At 42.4% G+C, this 20,980-nt stretch overlaps 1 protein-coding gene across 1 annotated transcript in view; it reads left to right on the top strand.

Annotated features, from left to right (window-relative positions):
• Window positions 1-20,980, top strand: part of CHD7 (chromodomain helicase DNA binding protein 7) — a 142,820-nt gene that overhangs the window by 55,235 nt on the left and 66,605 nt on the right. The window contains exons 3-4 of the mRNA XM_018561816.1: window positions 11,132-11,526; window positions 11,838-11,840. Of these exons, the coding sequence (XP_018417318.1) occupies window positions 11,132-11,526; window positions 11,838-11,840 (398 nt within the window). The remainder of the gene's footprint in view (window positions 1-11,131; window positions 11,527-11,837; window positions 11,841-20,980) is intronic.

The raw sequence follows: 20,980 nt of genomic DNA, 5'->3' as shown, positions 1-20,980 counted from the left end.
GAACGTCGCAGTGAGAACAATAATTCTAGGGCCATCAATCACTGATGACACTAAACTGATGAGCGGTAAAAACGTTTAAAGCGTCGCCTATGACCAATTTTGGCTGCGGTCGTTTTCTGCGATTTTGCGGGCACGCGCAATATTAAAGGTTGACATGTTTAGTGTCTATTTACCCGACGTGACCCCGACTTTTATATTTTACCAAAAAATTGGGGTGAAAAAAAATGTTTCATAACATTTTATAGGGAAACATGTTTTTTTTCAAAATTTAGGGTACTTTTTTTGTTATATAGTAAAAAATAAAAACCCCATTGGTGAATAAAAGCCACCAAAAGAAAGCTCTATCTGTCCCCAAAAAATGGTATGAAAATCGTTTCAGTAAAGCGTTGCATGACGGAATAAACATCAGTCAAAGTACCGCAGCGCTGAATACTGAAAAATGGCCTGGCCAGGAAGGGGGTGAAACACTATGGCCTTCAAGTGGTTAAGGAGCATTGGCTACCTGGCTCTGTTTGACCGCCCCTGGCTTAGTGGTTCCTTCCACTGACTGTCACTACTGGACAAGAGTAGTGATGTTAGGAGTTGTTGGGAGGAACTATTTTTCAGTGCAACGGGGAAAAGGAGATCCACACTCGAATTGAGTTTCTAAAGAGTACTTCAATTGATAATTTCTCCATCAGAGTGGCATTCAGTAACCTGCCCTATTGACTAATGTAAAGACTCCACCTTAATGGTGCACCAGACAGCAAGTCACTTAACCAGACTGATGGCAGCCAGCGGAATTGGGATTTCTTATGTGCATGCTGCTCTGTCACAGGCACAGAACTAGTGAAACAAGGGTAAGGATGACCAAGTTGGCAATGGAACTCCCATATTTCTATGTTGACTTGTCCCCTTTTAAAGTACATCTCTTGGTGAGTGTGTGATGAAAACAATATATAAACAAAGGTTAACTTTTGGTGAAAGCTGCATGTCAAAATGATTATTTGAATGCAATGATGTACGCATTTAATGTAGAATACAAATCTTGATTTCTGTGTAATAAAAATTAAGCCAGAATCCTACATGCTGGTCTTTTTAGTTTGATAGGGAGTGCTGTGGGCCTATAGAGGGGTACAAGGGGTAAGCAACATTTCCCTAATTTCAAGTTGTGCCTTTGCCTGTAAATTTCTACATTGGACACATAGGTCTAAAAATCTGAGGTTTTATCCTCCTATACTTGAACTCTCCCACTCACTACTTCAGCCCAAATCTAAGTCTTTGGCTGGAGCTCTACAGGAAGTTATATGTAGCAGGATTTTGTTGTGTTAAGGTACCTGTGATTGGACAGTCAAAAGCAGCAACAGACTGATGAAGTTTTCCTCATGCTCTCCCCTCCAATAAGGACGTTGCCTTTTAATTGACGGTCGGCACCCTGCAAAGCATAGCATGGTTCAGACCCTTCCTGTTTTCAGTGCTGCTGTACAGGAGATTGCAGGTGGCTAATATGAAGACAGATCAGGCACTTCTGCTGTTCTGTGTATGAGTGAGGATAGTTAACTATATTTTAGGGATGTTCAGATACTAGTGCCGATAATTGGCATTTTCATGAGAACTACCAGGTTTGCAGCGGTTGCAGCTGGGACCTGGCTCCGGCGCTCCACCACTGTCCTGAAATCATTTGTCTATAATGTTTTAGAAAAACTGTCACGTGGCAATAAACAAATGTATCAGTACTTGTATCTGTCAGTATTTGGACAAGTATCAGTACTTGTACTTGAAAAAATGGTATCGGTGCTACCCTAATATATATTTACAAAAAAAAAAATCGTACATTAAACCAGTGATGCTCAAATCCCAGGAGCTCCGTGTGCTCATTTTAAAAATGTCAGCTGCCTCCTAACTTTTTTTTAAATTTTTCTCTAGTCTAGTCTTGGAGCTGGAAAAATATTTGTACTGAGTACGGTACTTGGTATCTGAACTTCTTCCCTACTATATTTTAATGAATGCTTAAAGGAGAACTATGAGATGAGTGATTTCCACTCACCTCACAGTTCTAGCCGACCTGTGACAGACTGTCACAGGTCGGCTCAGTAGATCGGGAGGTGAGCGAATACATACCGGGTTCGCTCACCTCTCGATCCTGTCAAGTTCCGATTAACCGATTAATCGAACTTAATAATCGGCCAACTAATCGATTATGAAAATAATCGTTAGCTGCAGCCCTACTGTCAAGGCTCTCTGCTGTCACAGGGGGAGGGGCTGGATTCCCCTCTCCCCTCTCCCCGCTCCGCTCTGCCAGCGCTGACTGGCAGAACGGGGGAGGGTACAGCTGGCTCTGCCTCTAGATAGGCAGAGCCAGCTGTCACTCACGCAGCTGGGCGGATCCCGACGTCCAGGTCGGGATCCGCTGCGGCGTCTCAGTATACCGCGAGCTGTAGCTTGCGGTATACTGAGCTTAGGGTAACGGGAGTACCGTAGTTTGTGTCCTCCCGTTACCCTAATGAGAACTATGGGGAAAAACACTGACCCAATAGTTCTCCTTTTTAAGTGAAATCAAATGATGTTTGCCTGGAGTTGAGATTTAAAGTACCCCACTAAGAACTATTAGCATCTGAGCTGGCTGTACAATACCAGTGAAATTTCCGAAAAGCATCCCTTTCTTTTGAAAAGACCCTTGCTGGGGAATAGTGAACTCATGGCTCCAGTAGTCATATACACATGCATTTTAAAAATAAACTAGGGACCTCCACTCTATCTTGGCACATCTTGCACGGATACAACATACCTCCCGCTGACTCATCTTAAAGCATGGTGGGCGCAGACATCAATTTAATCTGGTTATGTGGTGTAGATTGAGTAATTTGGTGTATAAGCAGCTCCTCCCAGTTTACCAATCTGACAAAAAGGTAAAAGGTTTACAGTGAAATGGCTAAATCATTCAGAGCCATATAAACTTTTTAGACCAGAGTGATGTACTGGGCTTTATACTGAGGATAGAGGAAATACCTAAAATTGTCTTTTAATCTGGGTTAGGCGTATTCAGAGTAGTGGGCTGACTACAAGGTGGAAAGCTAGAAAATGATTTCCTGATGAAACAGCTGTAGTTCAAACCTGAATGGAGAGGAAATGATTCTCACTCTCGGGCCCCCTCATAGAGAAATATAAATAGCAGCTCAAGTGACAGATACGGATTGTAAATCTTGATTTGTTCGAAGATGCGAGTTCTTGGTTAAAAAAAACCCCCCAATGTGTAGAAATTCTTTCACTTTTTTTATTGGTCAGGGAATGCTTTTTCTTTTGCTGTGCCCAAATGGAGATTATTATACAGGACTTGAATAGTGCCAACCGTTTGCACAGCACTTTACAACAAATGGGCTGACAGTACAATTGCAGTCCAATACCATACATAAGGATTAGAAGGACCCGGCTCGTGAGAGCTTATAAAGAGATATAATACATTGTAAAATCTTCATAAACCTGGTTCTTATGTATAAATCTTGAAGGTAACCTGCATTGTTAAAGGTTATCCTGACTTTTCTTTCAGTCTGTGAAAGGCACGCTAAGCCTGTTTTTATCCTTTTTCTGTTTGTCTAATGTAAATATTGAGATGAAAGTATAAAAGTATTTACATGGCAGTCTATTTAGCGTTTTGTGAAGGTGTCACTATGCTTCCAGAAAAGCCACCGGGGTGCCACCGTTTTTCTCCTTCTTATAATCCCCCTTTGTATTCCCCATAAGGAGCCCTCTTATTCATGTGTTGATGTGATGACCATGTAATTGACTGGTTCAATGCAGCCGTTTTTATGTCATCTTTCCTGCTAACCTATGATTCTTTATATGTAACTCTCCAAGTGTTGTGCTATCAAGTGCATGCTTAAAAATGCGCAAGTGTAATACTTAATACGGGTATACATGGTTACGAATTTCAGCCGAAGTGCGCACAGTTGATGCCGCTGTCGGCACCCTTCCGTCCAGAATCCCTCGATCAGTAGATCGAAGGAGCAGGTTGGAAAATTCTTGGCCAAAAGGTGCTTGCAACCAATCGGCTGCAAACTCTGTTCAGGTATTCTGCCAGCAGCCACTGTCAAAATACAATAGAAACAAGCAGGGGATTTCTCGATCAACAGTTGCGTTGATGAAGGAATCTGTTAAGTTGTCTTTGTTCAGCCCGCAGGTTGAACGAAGAGAATGTGTATACCCAACTTTAAGTTAGGGATTCACTATCAAAAACTCTAGATTCCCTGGTCCACGCTATCAGGGGTGCTGGGGGTACTAACTAGGGTCATGCACTGGTCAAATTTCGACGGAGTCAGCGAAAATCAGCTGAAATTGGACCAGTGTATTGACAACTTAAAAGGTATTTATTAGCTTTTTACAGAGATCACTTTCCCCTATTGACAATACCTTCATCTGCTTTTCTGTCCAGTAGGATGGCACCATCATTCAGGCATTATTCTGGGTCAGTATCTACTTCCAGACTGAGATGATGCCTGAGATTACACAGTCATGTACTTCCTGATGCTTCCTCTTACCTGGTTACCAATGTCTGACCTCTAGGGGAGGGTAGACTGAGGAAATGCTTCTCCCATCTGCAGTTGATGACATAAGCTCACCTTAGGCAGAGTCACTTGAGCTCAAGTATAGCCTTTTTAATAATAAAATTAGCAGCTTTTATGAAAAATGATAATGTTGCTCTATTTGCATATCTGGAATATATTATTATATAAAGTTTACTATACATTCGTTTTAAGGTATAAATGTAAGACAAAAGCTGTCCATAAACGGATTCTGTAGGCCACTATGTATCCATCCTGATAGTAGCAAATCTCTATTGGCTGCAACTGTTGCACACAACTTTTTTTTTTTGCCTTTTTGTTTGCACACAGAAAAAATTCTTCATGTAGACAGCAGAAGAACCATTTTAAAGAAATTTCCTGCATGCAATAAACACTGACCCCAAACTTTAGATTGCGTCTCGGTCACCCTATGTGACTTTCGCAACTGATGCCTAAATCGGTTACCACCCGTGGGAATGAAGCCTACTGCATGGGCAGTTGGTGAGTCTTTATATTGTGTAGTGGAGGGTTTTGGTTTTCTTTTTTTTTTTCTTCACGTGATTAGGACAGACCATCTGTTCTTTGTTAAATGTTTACAGAAACAGCTTTTCCTATAAGATATAAGGCGTTACTGGCCTACCTAACATTGCTGATTTTAAGTTGGCAAACACTTGTCTTCTCATCAGAATTATTTTCTGAATGACTGAAATCTGCACGTTGGTAGTTACACCCTCACTGTATTTAGAAGGGGAACATTATTATAATTGTGTGCACACAGTAAATCTCTGGTACATGGTAACTTGCCAGCCTTTGTGTGCTACCTTTTGTGTTTTATAGGCCCATTGTACAGATTGTGCTGAGTGTTTTGTTTTTGGATGTATCCATATACAGTCTTTGCTTTACAAATATTTATTACATGACAAATGATTCCCAGGGCATTATGGGTTATCACAAGACGTCTATAGCTGGTGGTATTCTCCATTGCGCTGTATAATGTATTATTGCTGGGATTTGTAGTTCCTCTATAACTGGTCAGTGGTAATCTGCATTGCGCAGTATAATCATTATACAGCGCAATGGAGAATACCACCAGCTATAGAGGACTACAAATCCCAGCAATAATACATTATATACAGCGCAATGCAGAGTAACGCCAGCTACAGAGGACTACAAATCCCAGCAATAGTACATATGTAGTATAATGTAGTATTGCTACATTCCTCTATAGCTGCTGGTATTCTGCACTGCGCCGCTGTATTATGTACTATATTGCACACCACACTCTTTTTTTTTACTTCTACCGCGCCAAGCTTGCTCCCATGATGGACTACAATCTCACCACAAACTAGTAGTCCATCACTGGAGCCTTTTTTTTTTTTATCCGATTAACCGATTAATCGAACTTAATAATCGGCCAACTAATCGATTATGAAAATAATCGTTAGCTGCAGCCCTACTGTCAAGGCTCTCTGCTGTCACAGGGGGAGGGGCTGGATTCCCCTCTCCCCTCTCCCCGCTCCGCTCTGCCAGCGCTGACTGGCAGAACGGGGGAGGGTACAGCTGGCTCTGCCTCTAGATAGGCAGAGCCAGCTGTCACTCACGCAGCTGGGCGGATCCCGACGTCCAGGTCGGGATCCGCTGCGGCGTCTCAGTATACCGCGAGCTGTAGCTTGCGGTATACTGAGCTTAGGGTAACGGGAGTACCGTAGTTTGTGTCCTCCCGTTACCCTAAGGAGAACTATGGGGAAAAACACTGACCCAATAGTTCTCCTTTTTAAGTGAAATCAAATGATGTTTGCCTGGAGTTGAGATTTAAAGTACCCCACTAAGAACTATTAGCATCTGAGCTGGCTGTACAATACCAGTGAAATTTCCGAAAAGCATCCCTTTCTTTTGAAAAGACCCTTGCTGGGGAATAGTGAACTCATGGCTCCAGTAGTCATATACACATGCATTTTAAAAATAAACTAGGGACCTCCACTCTATCTTGGCACATCTTGCACGGATACAACATACCTCCCGCTGACTCATCTTAAAGCATGGTGGGCGCAGACATCAATTTAATCTGGTTATGTGGTGTAGATTGAGTAATTTGGTGTATAAGCAGCTCCTCCCAGTTTACCAATCTGACAAAAAGGTAAAAGGTTTACAGTGAAATGGCTAAATCATTCAGAGCCATATAAACTTTTTAGACCAGAGTGATGTACTGGGCTTTATACTGAGGATAGAGGAAATACCTAAAATTGTCTTTTAATCTGGGTTAGGCGTATTCAGAGTAGTGGGCTGACTACAAGGTGGAAAGCTAGAAAATGATTTCCTGATGAAACAGCTGTAGTTCAAACCTGAATGGAGAGGAAATGATTCTCACTCTCGGGCCCCCTCATAGAGAAATATAAATAGCAGCTCAAGTGACAGATACGGATTGTAAATCTTGATTTGTTCGAAGATGCGAGTTCTTGGTTAAAAAAAACCCCCCAATGTGTAGAAATTCTTTCACTTTTTTTATTGGTCAGGGAATGCTTTTTCTTTTGCTGTGCCCAAATGGAGATTATTATACAGGACTTGAATAGTGCCAACCGTTTGCACAGCACTTTACAACAAATGGGCTGACAGTACAATTGCAGTCCAATACCATACATAAGGATTAGAAGGACCCGGCTCGTGAGAGCTTATAAAGAGATATAATACATTGTAAAATCTTCATAAACCTGGTTCTTATGTATAAATCTTGAAGGTAACCTGCATTGTTAAAGGTTATCCTGACTTTTCTTTCAGTCTGTGAAAGGCACGCTAAGCCTGTTTTTATCCTTTTTCTGTTTGTCTAATGTAAATATTGAGATGAAAGTATAAAAGTATTTACATGGCAGTCTATTTAGCGTTTTGTGAAGGTGTCACTATGCTTCCAGAAAAGCCACCGGGGTGCCACCGTTTTTCTCCTTCTTATAATCCCCCTTTGTATTCCCCATAAGGAGCCCTCTTATTCATGTGTTGATGTGATGACCATGTAATTGACTGGTTCAATGCAGCCGTTTTTATGTCATCTTTCCTGCTAACCTATGATTCTTTATATGTAACTCTCCAAGTGTTGTGCTATCAAGTGCATGCTTAAAAATGCGCAAGTGTAATACTTAATACGGGTATACATGGTTACGAATTTCAGCCGAAGTGCGCACAGTTGATGCCGCTGTCGGCACCCTTCCGTCCAGAATCCCTCGATCAGTAGATCGAAGGAGCAGGTTGGAAAATTCTTGGCCAAAAGGTGCTTGCAACCAATCGGCTGCAAACTCTGTTCAGGTATTCTGCCAGCAGCCACTGTCAAAATACAATAGAAACAAGCAGGGGATTTCTCGATCAACAGTTGCGTTGATGAAGGAATCTGTTAAGTTGTCTTTGTTCAGCCCGCAGGTTGAACGAAGAGAATGTGTATACCCAACTTTAAGTTAGGGATTCACTATCAAAAACTCTAGATTCCCTGGTCCACGCTATCAGGGGTGCTGGGGGTACTAACTAGGGTCATGCACTGGTCAAATTTCGACGGAGTCAGCGAAAATCAGCTGAAATTGGACCAGTGTATTGACAACTTAAAAGGTATTTATTAGCTTTTTACAGAGATCACTTTCCCCTATTGACAATACCTTCATCTGCTTTTCTGTCCAGTAGGATGGCACCATCATTCAGGCATTATTCTGGGTCAGTATCTACTTCCAGACTGAGATGATGCCTGAGATTACACAGTCATGTACTTCCTGATGCTTCCTCTTACCTGGTTACCAATGTCTGACCTCTAGGGGAGGGTAGACTGAGGAAATGCTTCTCCCATCTGCAGTTGATGACATAAGCTCACCTTAGGCAGAGTCACTTGAGCTCAAGTATAGCCTTTTTAATAATAAAATTAGCAGCTTTTATGAAAAATGATAATGTTGCTCTATTTGCATATCTGGAATATATTATTATATAAAGTTTACTATACATTCGTTTTAAGGTATAAATGTAAGACAAAAGCTGTCCATAAACGGATTCTGTAGGCCACTATGTATCCATCCTGATAGTAGCAAATCTCTATTGGCTGCAACTGTTGCACACAACTTTTTTTTTTTGCCTTTTTGTTTGCACACAGAAAAAATTCTTCATGTAGACAGCAGAAGAACCATTTTAAAGAAATTTCCTGCATGCAATAAACACTGACCCCAAACTTTAGATTGCGTCTCGGTCACCCTATGTGACTTTCGCAACTGATGCCTAAATCGGTTACCACCCGTGGGAATGAAGCCTACTGCATGGGCAGTTGGTGAGTCTTTATATTGTGTAGTGGAGGGTTTTGGTTTTCTTTTTTTTTTTCTTCACGTGATTAGGACAGACCATCTGTTCTTTGTTAAATGTTTACAGAAACAGCTTTTCCTATAAGATATAAGGCGTTACTGGCCTACCTAACATTGCTGATTTTAAGTTGGCAAACACTTGTCTTCTCATCAGAATTATTTTCTGAATGACTGAAATCTGCACGTTGGTAGTTACACCCTCACTGTATTTAGAAGGGGAACATTATTATAATTGTGTGCACACAGTAAATCTCTGGTACATGGTAACTTGCCAGCCTTTGTGTGCTACCTTTTGTGTTTTATAGGCCCATTGTACAGATTGTGCTGAGTGTTTTGTTTTTGGATGTATCCATATACAGTCTTTGCTTTACAAATATTTATTACATGACAAATGATTCCCAGGGCATTATGGGTTATCACAAGACGGCACATCAATAGCTGTCGGCTTTCTGGCTTGGTTTGTCTGATTTGAAACCTTGGAAGTGGAAATCTGTGCAAAACCAGTAACTATTTATTTAAGTTTATAGCAAAGGTAACAGATCTGAAATTAAAAAAAACAAAACAAAACAAAAAAGCCTAACTTTGTGTAAAACTTGCCAAATTGCCTCAATGGCTAAACTATAAAAAATATTTAGGAAGCCTCAAATAAAACAAGCATAGTGAAAATTGTCTCGATGCAGCAAGCCTTGGTTGTATAGAATAATGCTTTGCATAGTTTAAAAGATAGCTCATTGAAAATCATGATTGTCTCAGTTGACGCTGGTGCATTTTGTTCATCACTTGCTGGAATTCTTGTCTCACATTATTACAACACATCAACCATGGTTCAGCTAGCCTTAAAGGAGAACTATGAGATGAGTGATTTCCACTCACCTCATAGTTCTAGCTGACCTGTGTCAATGAGACTGTCACAGGTCGGCTCAGTAGATCGGGAGGTGAGCGAACACATACCAGGTTCGCTCACCTATCGATCCTGTCACGGCTCTCTGCCGTGACAGGGGGAGGGGCTGGATTCCACTCTCCCCGCTCCGATCTGCCAGCGCTGACTGGCGGAACGGACGGGGGAGGGGCGGGTGCAGCTGGCTCTGCCTCTAGATAGGCAGAGCCAGCTGTCACTCACGCAGCTGGGCGGATCCCATCTACGTCGGGATCCGCTCCGGCTGCGACGTCTCAGTATACCGCGAGCTGTAGCTCGCGGTATACTGAGCTTAGGTTAACGGGAGGACGCTAGTTTGTGTCCTCCCGTTACCCTAAGGAGAACTATGGGGAAAAACACTGACCCCATAGTTCTCCTTTTTAAAGTGTAAACGCAGGAACAAGAATTTAATATATCGCAGTTTACCAGTCCTTATGTGGTTGCTGTATTCTCCTTTTTTTTATAAGGCTTTTTTCACGTTTTACACTGGTGATCCTGACTGTAACGCACTTCCTGTCCTAGGATTGTCACACTCGCCCTTTGTACTCATCTTTGGAGGAGCAGCGTTGTCAGCTTAGGGTGGAAAGAGGTTTAGAAGTAGAGAACACCTTGCAGTCTTCTCGCCTTCGTAACACAGAGGGAGAGAAGTTCTATAGTGTGGAGGCGACCTGGGGCGTGTTGATAACAGCGCTTGAGGCTAGGTTCACGCCTAGGCAATTCAGATGCCGAGCTGTTTTCACGCGTTTTCGATTGCGGGACTGTTCATTGAAAAACACACGGTTATCAATGCATAGAGATGTCTATGGGACCCAAACCGCGGGACGACTGGCTGAAAATCGCTCCTGCACCTTTTCGCACGACAGGTGATTTCGGCCGCACGACAAACCGCAAAGGTGTGAACAGACTCTATTGGCTTCAATGTGAATCTGTGTTTTGCGTGAAAAATCGCCTAGGTGTGAACCTAGCCTGAGTCAAGTCCACTGGATATTTGGCAGGATTTATAATTATTCTACAGATCTAATAAAACATTTTCAGTGGTATAGTTAACCAACTTATTTTACTTGTTCCATTTTCATTATTAGGGTCTCCATAAACTTTAAAATAGCTAAATTGTGCCAAAAACCCTGGAGTTTAAAGATGGCAAGAATTGTTTTTCCAGCGTCAAGATGAATTTAGTCAAACTTGCCTCAGTTTATTAGCTGTCTACGGATCCACTGAGAGCCCAATGTTATAGCAGCCTGTATTTCAGTTGTAAGAAATGTTAACCTCAGCAGTTGTATATCTGCATTTTTATAATGGAATAATGCAGTGGTTTGCTTGCCCCCTCATCAAATGTAATTTTTTTTTTATTTATCCAGCATTCCCCATCGGAACCTTTTCTTGATCCTGTGCTGGATATGACTCGACTTGGTCCCAATGCTCCTTTAATGAACACCGAAGATTTCTTGCCATCAATGCAGTCTCCACCGCCGCAAAAGAAGAGGAAGAAAAAAAACAACCACATTACTGCGGATAATGCTAACATGGGTCAGGATGGATTTCCTGGAGAAAATCCAGATCTTTCCATCGATGGAGCACCAGGTGGAAAGAAGAAGAAAAAGCCTAAGGTTAAAAAAGAGCCCAAGGAGCCAAAAGAGCCTAAAGCAAAGAAAGAGCCCAAGGAACCTAAGGCTCCTAAACAGCCCAAAACTCCCAAAGAGCCAAAAGAGAAAAAGGTGAAAACACCCAAACCCAAGACCAGTAAAAAGACGAGGTAAGCACATCTTAATAGATGCAGTTTCTGGTCTATAATGCATTACTGTGTTGAGTTTGTGGCAAATGTGTGTTTGAGTAAATCTAATTTTTTAAAAAGTTGAGAACCTTTTAGGAATTTGTGTATTGGTATTTTTCATATGCTATGCGGCAGTAGGTCACTGGTCTTGTTGCCGTTTGCACTACTCTTTTTGGATTCCCCTGCAGCATCAGGTGAAAATTAGTTTGTGCTGTATTGATGTAAAATAATAAGGTCATATAAAATGACTGTCCTAAATTGGAATTTTTAACTCTAGCTTGCCTAAACCACAGCAAGTTGAGCTTTTCCTTGGTCATTCTTAAACATTTCACCTTGTCTGTAACTATTTTTATTGCTCCTACTATTAGCAATACAATTATCTCATGTTCTTGGAACGTGGGGACCAGAATTCATACATACTGGTTGGTGTGTCGCCTTTTTTTTTAATTGAATAGTGACCACTGTTGCAATTGAGAGTAAAGGGAAATGTTTAAGTTGTCACTAGTACAAGTGGAGAGGGAGTGTTTAATATCATGGTTGTAGGGGCCATTTTATTCTAGAGTTTTTTATTTTTATTTTAGTGACTGAGTCAATTTAACTTCCATTGTTCCTGGATCTACTGATTGCAGACCCTCTTCCTTCTAATTCCCTAGTGTTTTGGTTGAGAAATGTTTGTTTACATGTCAGTAAAAGTAAGACTCGTGCCATCTCCATAAATTTGCGACAAGCTTTTTAAATTTGGCTCCAATATCTACCCAAGCTTATATTTTGTCAGTCACGTATTTGTCCGGTGACACTCTTCAGACTCGCCACGTTGGATGTTCACTAAACACAACTGGTTTGTAGCGGGAAGAATGAAGGAACTCAGTCTGTTGCATGTGCTCTGCAAGGTGTGAGTTCACAACAGATCCTTGAATGAATGCAATAAGTAAAGCACAGCTCGATGTTGCTATAGGTCCATAATGGAGGATGGCGCTGAACATTTGGGATCTGTGCTGTTTCAGAGCAAGAGGTTTAGTTTGCCATTTTCAGATGCTTGACAGTAATGTGGCAGCATGCAATAATCTATAACCATATGTTCAGGTGTAGATGGCAATTGCCAATGTGGCATTTGGAAATACTGTTTAAGAACCCCTCTCATTTCTGTGTTCAGAATCTGAAATGTTTTACAACTGTTCTGAACAGTTTTCAAACATCTGAACCTGTTTTTCAAGCTGTGACCAGTGTTGGGAAGTATATAATTTCCAGATGGAGGCACAGTCAGAAGAACCTAATCCAAATCGGCTCAGAAACACTGTTCTCATTAGGATTAGAATATACGTCGGATTACTGCTAGAATATACAGTGCTTTCTGGGAATTTTAGTTTTGAGTTTTGTGGAAAAGCTTCTTCCTAGGAAGTGTCTCATGACAATACTGAGTTTTGTGGCCTGTCCATCCTTCCTGCTTTTGTTGCACTTCAGTTTGGTACCCTCTGCCGATTACCATTGGGGGTAGTTTGTCAAAACCAGAGCAGACAGAATCTGGAGCAGTTGCCCATAGCAATCAGGTTCTATCTTCTGTTTGTTCAGTTAAAGAACTCCAGAGTTTTCAAAAGTTAACACTTGTAGTAGACCTGCAATGAGAGGGTTAACTGCACGTTTTGATCTAGGGAACGGAATAAAGAAATACTTACCTGATCCTTGGATCCTGCTGCGTTGGCCGCTTATCTCCTCTCCCTTGGCTCTGACTGCGGTATGTCCCTCCATGTCTAATAGACCTGTTAGACGAGATGACGTAATGAGTCCTTAGACTGCCAGACCCAGGGGGAGGAGAGGCTCTGTGACCGGTCTCACAGCCAAGTTGGATTGAGGATCAGAGAAGTATATTTTCTTTGCGACTATAGACTAAAACGAGCAGTTAGCCCACTGCTCGTTTGGGGTTGCCTTACTGCAAGGGTTACCTTTTGAAAATCCTGGAGTTCCTCTGTATGCTTTGAAAATGAAAGATACAAGTTGGTTACTTGCTTGCCTTTGGCAACTGCTTCAGATCTGTCTGCTCTAGTTTTGACCAATTCCCTTCATTGTGTTTAGGTGCTGTGGTATTGTGTGGCAATCCCACTGTAAAATTGGGTGTTATGATCACCTGGGACTCTCAGCCAGATGGGCTGAGACGTGTCAGGAAGCAAGGGTTTGTCAGGATTACGTTTGGGATCCTGGAACTGAGAGGTTTCATGGTGGTTCAGGAGGGAAGATGAGATCCCCAGGCCTAGATCCCGGCTTTAGCTGTGGCCAGCACCCGATGATTGCACAGGTGTGCACAACCCTTAGGCCCCATTCACACTGAGCGATTCATGCGTTTGTCGCGCGATTTGCATTTTGCGCGATATCGCGTGGTTTGTCGTGCAAATGGTTGCATTGAGCAAACTAGAATCGCGGCAAAATCCGCTCCAAAAAGGGTCCTGCTGTAGCGACGCACGACCCGCGACAGCGACGGACAGAGCCCCATTGCCATGCATTGGAGAGTGATATCGCGCAGTAAATATCCACGATCCGCGCGATAAATTGCTCAGTGTGAATGTGGCCTTAAGGAAAGGATGCTGTCTAGGGGAATTAGCTCCTGCTAGGAAAGAGGAACAGACCGGTTTCAGGGGAACGCCCCCAGAAGTCAGAGAGGAGTCAGGCGAGCTCCTACTTGGATAGGAACGGACGGTGTTCAGGAGTCAGGAGGTTTTCCCCAGAATTTAAAGTGGAGTCAGGTGGTGAGTGTGCTGGAGGCACACTAAGAGAGCCAGGGAGGCTGGGAGAGAACTGGTGAGGCAAGGAAAACCGTGAGCTTGAGGGACCACCAGTATCACCAGGAGGCTATTGTGTTGTTTTGAAGCCTTACATGAATGTTATGCTGAACAACCCATGCAAGAGTATCCAAGATGGATGTATGAACTTTGTTTTGAATAAAAGTGGGCTACCGAGCCCTTAAACCCGAAGATATTGCGAGTAGACTGCATTCTGAAGCGCTCACCATATGTGCTAATATCCCCGAACATCACAGTGCTTAAAGGAGAACTATGGGGTAAGTGTTTTTCCCCATAGTTCTCCACAAGGTCACGGGAGGACATAAACTAGTGTCCTCCTGTGACCCAAAGCTCAGTATACCGCTAGCTATAGCTTGCGGTATATTGAGACCGCCGCAGCCGGGACGGATCCTGACATTGCTGTCGAGATCCACCCAGCTGCGTGATTGACAGCTGGCTCTGCCTATCTAGAGGCAGAGCCAGCTGTACCCGCCCCCTCCCCCATTCATTCCTCCAGTCAGTGCTGGAGGATCGGGGGGAATCCCTGCAGGGAGCCATGAGTGACAATCACGGCTCTCTGCAAGGAGATGATCGAGAAGTGAGCGAGCAACGGTATGTGTTTGCTCACTTCCCGATCTACTGAGCCGACCTGTGACAGTTTCATTGTTACACGTTGGCTCGAACTATGAGGATGAGTGAAAATCACTCGCCTCATAGTTCTCCTTTAAGAGGTGGCTCTAGTCATTCAGTTGCCTACACCAGTATTTATGAAGTGATTGCAGTTTAGGGACTGGTGACCTCGTTTAAGGTCTTACAGTATTCCCGAAAAGATATTCTCATCTCTTGCTTGGTATAAAAAATGTTTAGGGGGAAATTGCTGAGTGGATGCTAACATCCTAAATCTTGCAGGAGCGGAAAAACTGATGAGGAATTCAATGGCCTGTCTAAACATGCTTGTTACCACCTAAAATGGACAAAGTGACCCCGTCTATAAAGGAAATATAGGGCTTTCTATTGTTGGCTTTCTTATAAAAGTTGTCTGGCTGAGTACTTTGAGTCAAAGACCCAGAACAAATATGCTGTAAATGACTGTCAGGAAAGAGTTCAGAATTTTTTGTTTATACTTGTTCTGGGTCAGCGACTTAGAATTGCTGCCACGGCGTCAGCATGGAAGCCAGAGAACTAGCATCCTCAAAAGGAGAGTTCGGTTATGGTGGCCTCCATTATTCTCCCATGATGGACCTGGGAGCGCAGACCACCTGTCAAACAATAGAAAAGACTAAAGAAACTTGGGTGTTGGCTGTGGTGTTTTTGGCCACCATGGCTTCTTTGTTACTGGGGATTTGTTCAACCCAAACAGATTGGAGCAATTTACACTACAATTACAAATAGTGCGTGAAGCGCATAAGCATGCCCCCCTGCATGGATGTGTACAGATCCATGTGCTCGTGTGAATGAGCCCTAAGCTTTTAAGAATACTAGAAGTGGTGTTTTCATAATTTTTGTTTGCTATTGCAAAGTGTGTGGTTTTTTTTTCAGGAAAGTTGTAAAGCAGGGGTTCTTTAATTTACGATCTGCATATTTGTCTTGATATGTTAATGTATTTGTAAAAAAATGAATTCATAAACTTTCCCACGGTTTATCTCTCCCTGGCCCCTAGTTTTAGGCCTGCAGTGATGGTGAGTTTCATTTGAGGTGTCTGTTGAGGAGAGCAGGACATGGAGCCATTTTAGATGGCAATAAAATAATTCTTGATTAAAAAATAAAAAAGCCTTTCAGATGTTAACTGTTCATTTCATGCTAAAAATGTCCATTTCCCCAGCAAGGTGATATTCATTTCTGAATTTTACATTTTCAAGTAGAAATAATCATGTGATAAAATGAGGTTAATAGATTTGTCTGGCCTAGTGAGATGAGCTTTTATGTGGAGATTCCACCCTGATGGGCTTATTCCGTAAAATAAAGAGAATCATGCAAAAAAGCAATAACCCGTAGCAATGGTTTAGCAGTCAGCTTTCATTGTTCTGATGGGTATAATCAAGCTGAATACCATGTGTATTTTGTAGAGGTTCACCGAAATAAAAAAAATTGTCAGGCCGAAACCGAAAATGTGTTTTTTTTTTTGGTGTTTTTTTAAATTTTTAATATTTTAATACATTTTTTTATTTTTTACTTTTTAGGTGCTTCTGAGGAAATATCGGGGATCGAAACAGACCCCTGATATTTCCCTTTTTAAAATAGAAAAAGAGATTGAGGACACAGAGTCCTTAATCTTTTTCTGCAGCCACTGTTATCAATGAACAGGAATCCTCTATACTGAGTGCTCCTGTTCATTGATAACATGAGAACATAGTATGGTTACTATAACCACAATTATGAATGAACAGGAGGTGATGTCGATCACTTCCCATTCATTCATAATTAACGATATAGTCAACATGCTATGTCCTCAATTATGAACAAACACTCAGCGATCACTGATTACCCGCTCTCCATCCTGACAGCTGTCACAGGAGGCTAAGCGAGCCGTGCAGGGAGGAGAGCTCAGCCTCCTATGACCGCGTGGGCTGTCTCCGCCCCCACACCCCTCTGCCAGACTGATAGGAGGCTGAGCGGTGTGGGAGGAGAGACACCGGCCGCTCACAGCGCTCTCCTCCCGCAGCGCTCGGCCAGCTGTCACGCTCTCCTCCCGCAGCGCTCGGCCAGCTGTCTGAGGAAATATCGGGGATCGAAACAGACCCCTGATATTTCCCTTTTTAAAATAGAAAAAGAGATTGAGGACACAGAGTCCTTAATCTTTTTCTGCAGCCACTGTTATCAATGAACAGGAATCCTCTATACTGAGTGCTCCTGTTCATTGATAACATGAGAACATAGTATGGTTACTATAACCACAATTATGAATGAACAGGAGGTGATGTCGATCACTTCCCATTCATTCATAATTAACGATATAGTCAACATGCTATGTCCTCAATTATGAACAAACACTCAGCGATCACTGATTACCCGCTCTCCATCCTGACAGCTGTCACAGGAGGCTAAGCGAGCCGTGCAGGGAGGAGAGCTCAGCCTCCTATGACCGCGTGGGCTGTCTCCGCCCCCACACCCCTCTGCCAGACTGATAGGAGGCTGAGCGGTGTGGGAGGAGAGACACCGGCCGCTCACAGCGCTCTCCTCCCGCAGCGCTCGGCCAGCTGTCACGCTCTCCTCCCGCAGCGCTCGGCCAGCTGTCACTTTCTCTCCTCCCTGCTGGGACACAGAGCAGCGCCCATCTGGGAGGAAAAAGAAGGGATGCGCCGATGTATCGGCACAAAAATGGCACTTTCGGCATTTAGCCAAAAGTCCAATTTTTGGCCGATTATATCGGTGCATCCCTAGTAATGTGCTTTATTATGTAACCCTGGTTTTGCTGTGGTTGTTGGCTGCGTTGTTTGAGTTCTTGTAACTTTTTTGGGATTAGGGCTCATTCACACGAATGTAGAGGTCGGTGTACTGTAATAAAAATAAAATAATGGCCAGAGCCACAGGTGTTGTGTGCAGCCCATCGGTGGTAGGCCGTGGCTGTATTACTGGTGAATGCTGCCTCGAGGGTATACTTGTGTACAGGTGCGGATGTACACCCCGGACATGGACATGATTGGATAATTGCACTGAATTATCAAAAAAATTGTGTGAACAATCTCAAGTCCTTTTTTAGTATATCAGGCTCATTGTATACACTGGAAAAAAGGAATCGCATGAACCTGCATTGTATTACAGAATCATAAGGTTACCTGGGGAATCTATGTACACACAGATGTGTGTTTGGGGTACCGGGCATCAAATCAGGTTTCTGCTTGACCCAGATAGTTATCCTGAGTGCATAATCTGCCTTTTACAGCGCAACTGAAGCCAAAACCTTCTTTTTTTTTTAGTTTTGGATATAATGTACAGTGTTTAGAATCCATGTTGGGTTTTTATTGCCCTCTGTGTCTCCATTAACACTAGTTATGGTGACCCTGCTGACCACAGGCATTTTCCTCTCTTTGAAGGAATTTCCTCTCGCTTCTTGTGGTTATCAGAAAATGGGGTGTCTGTCTCACCCCATGACAGATGGGATGGGACGAGAGAAGCTTATTGAGGCGAATGAGTATAAGTGAGTACCTATGCTCCCATTCCGACTCAAGAGAGTGCTTTACCCCGGCCAGGCTGCTTTTTTGCATTTATTAAAACTCTTTATCCTCCTTTTGGGACCCAACCAGCTACCTAGCTAAAGTGGGACGTATCTTAGAGGCTCATGATCGCCCTCTAAATATTTCCTATCTCTTATACAGTATGGTGATGGTTAACCTGTAAAAGGAATTGCATTTCGAGCTTGCCTTTGCTCATATTAGTAAGACTTAGTAAAATAAAATCTTTCACTACAGGCAATTGCATGTAGCAGTTATTTAAAGAGTCTACATGACATTAGTGAACCCAGCCAGCAGATGAAACCATTCTTTCCCTTTTTCTATTACTTTGTGTTGACAACTTTTTCAATAATCGATTATAATCGATTATGTCGATTAGTTGTTGCAGCCCTACTTTGATGTCAGCTTGCCACATTTAACTAAGGTAATTGAAGGGGTTGTGTTGTTGGTGTTGATATTGCACCAAAGGTGAGCCTCCCTTTGTGAAAACAGAGCCACCCATTACAAAGTATTAGCTGCTGACTTTATCTTACCGTGGCAGCAGAGTAGAGATCCGTGGCTTCTGTACAAAAGCTTAACTATTGCTAGACAGTGCTGTGGTTGTCCTACATTGCACACAGTTATTGCTGTGATCAGTTGTCCTTTTATGGCAAGTCCTCAGGATTCGTGTGTTCATACGGTGCCGACTCCAAGTGGGTTTCCGCAATGAAATCTTCAAGGTTGGTTTTCTTCAAACAGCTGAAATTTAGCATTTTCCAAACTATTAAATTTTAGCATTTTCTCCAGCCAATTGCAAAGCTTTTACTATTTCAGAAAAGCTCATTTGTAATTTATTGCCCATGCACATCAAGGTTACGAAGAGGTACATGTCTTCGTTGTATAGTTGAGTTTTATGCTATTGGCTTTTTATAGCCTATCCCTTCATCCAAGGCATCATTAAAAGGGAAACTCTAGCCAAAACTTTTTTTTTTTTTTTTTTTTCTTCTCCTAAATATAGGTTTTTGCAGAGGTAGGAATATCTGTCTGATGTCTTATTGCGGTCTGTGTTGCCATTCGGGAGATTTCCCTGCCCTCCCTTTTCTAGGAGCTGTTGTCATTGGGATAGAAAGTGAGGGATAATTGATAGTTGTCCCCAGAACAGGGGGTGAGTGGCAAATCTGATGGCGACACCTGTTTCGCCGACCAGTTTCAATGGTGGCCTTTCCACTCACTGTGCTCAGGAAATGAGACAAAATTTCCTAAACAAGCTCACAAACGGCAGTCAAAACCTAAGAGGTTCTATATTAAGTTAAACACTTGATTAGCTAGAAGTAAATAAAGCAGCCATTCTCCACCTGTGTTCTTCTAGTCGTTGATAGGAGTTTTGACTGATTGACCTACCATCTGATGGTACCTGCATAGTTCCAGGGCCAATGGCATGACACCTATGTTCTATAATTGTCTGTGAGGGGCATTCTTTCTACTGACCCGTGTTTGGATTTGGTGTTGGCAAATGGTTCCCTGAGACTTGAAAATTAATTCAAGGCTTCCCCTGGGTACAAGGTTGAGAGAGGCTGATATAAGGGATAATCCGATATTAGAACTCCCTCAAAGACTGTCTTTATCCTTTTACAAACATTTTACTCCTATACAAGTTATCTCTTGTAACAACAGTAGCAATTGTCCAGCAACAGTCTGCAAGGTGCAAGTTCCTGAAGACCTCTACTACTGTTTTCTCAGCTGTTTGTAGTTGAACTTTCTCATCAGCCGAGGCAACCAATCGCAAAGCAATGAGGAGGAAATCAATTCTTATATGCACCCAACCAATCGCAAAGCAATGAGGAGGAAATCAATTCTTATCTGCACCGTGGGAAAACATGTCATGGGATGAGATGGATATCTCTTCAGAAACAACTTTGCCTAAATTGAGAAAATTGAATATCTGTATTAGGACAACGACAAGCAATGGCTGGAAAAGGTCCACTGTTTTGTTGTAATTACAGTTTGAAATATTTTGCTGCAAGTTGAAAATTCTTCCTAAACTCACAATTTTCAGTGAACGGTATATTGCCTTATTGGTTTCCAGCTGCCTGGTGCAACTGAAAACGGTTTATCGTAGGTTCCTTTAACCTCGTCCTCGGACAATTTGTGATTGAAAGGGGTCTTAGCGCTGTAACCTTCCATTCAATAAAATCTAAGTAAGCACGTTTTTGTTTTTTGCCCTCCCTGAGCCGATGAGTAGAGATCCCCCTGTTTACAGATGAACTGTTTTATAAAATTAAGAACGCCGTTCATGAATATTTATAGCGAATGCTTTGATTTCCCATCCTGCTTTGTGCATTACACGAGGAGGGGTCACATTTTTGACCCCCTTCCTTTATTCATTTTGAATACTCCGCTGCCGCCGGTTGACTATCGGAAGGGAACGAGTTAATGGCACTTAGTGTTTTTTATTTTTGTCCGTTGCACTGATTCACTAGGAAACTAATAAAAAAAAAAATATAAATAAAAGAG

This window comes from Nanorana parkeri, unplaced genomic scaffold (assembly GCF_000935625.1).
Source record: "Nanorana parkeri isolate BGI_ZX_2015 unplaced genomic scaffold, ASM93562v1 scaffold546, whole genome shotgun sequence".
Lineage (NCBI taxonomy): Eukaryota > Metazoa > Chordata > Amphibia > Anura > Dicroglossidae > Nanorana > Nanorana parkeri.
Note: the sequence above shows the minus strand (reverse complement) of the source record. Positions and strands in the feature narration are given on the sequence as shown.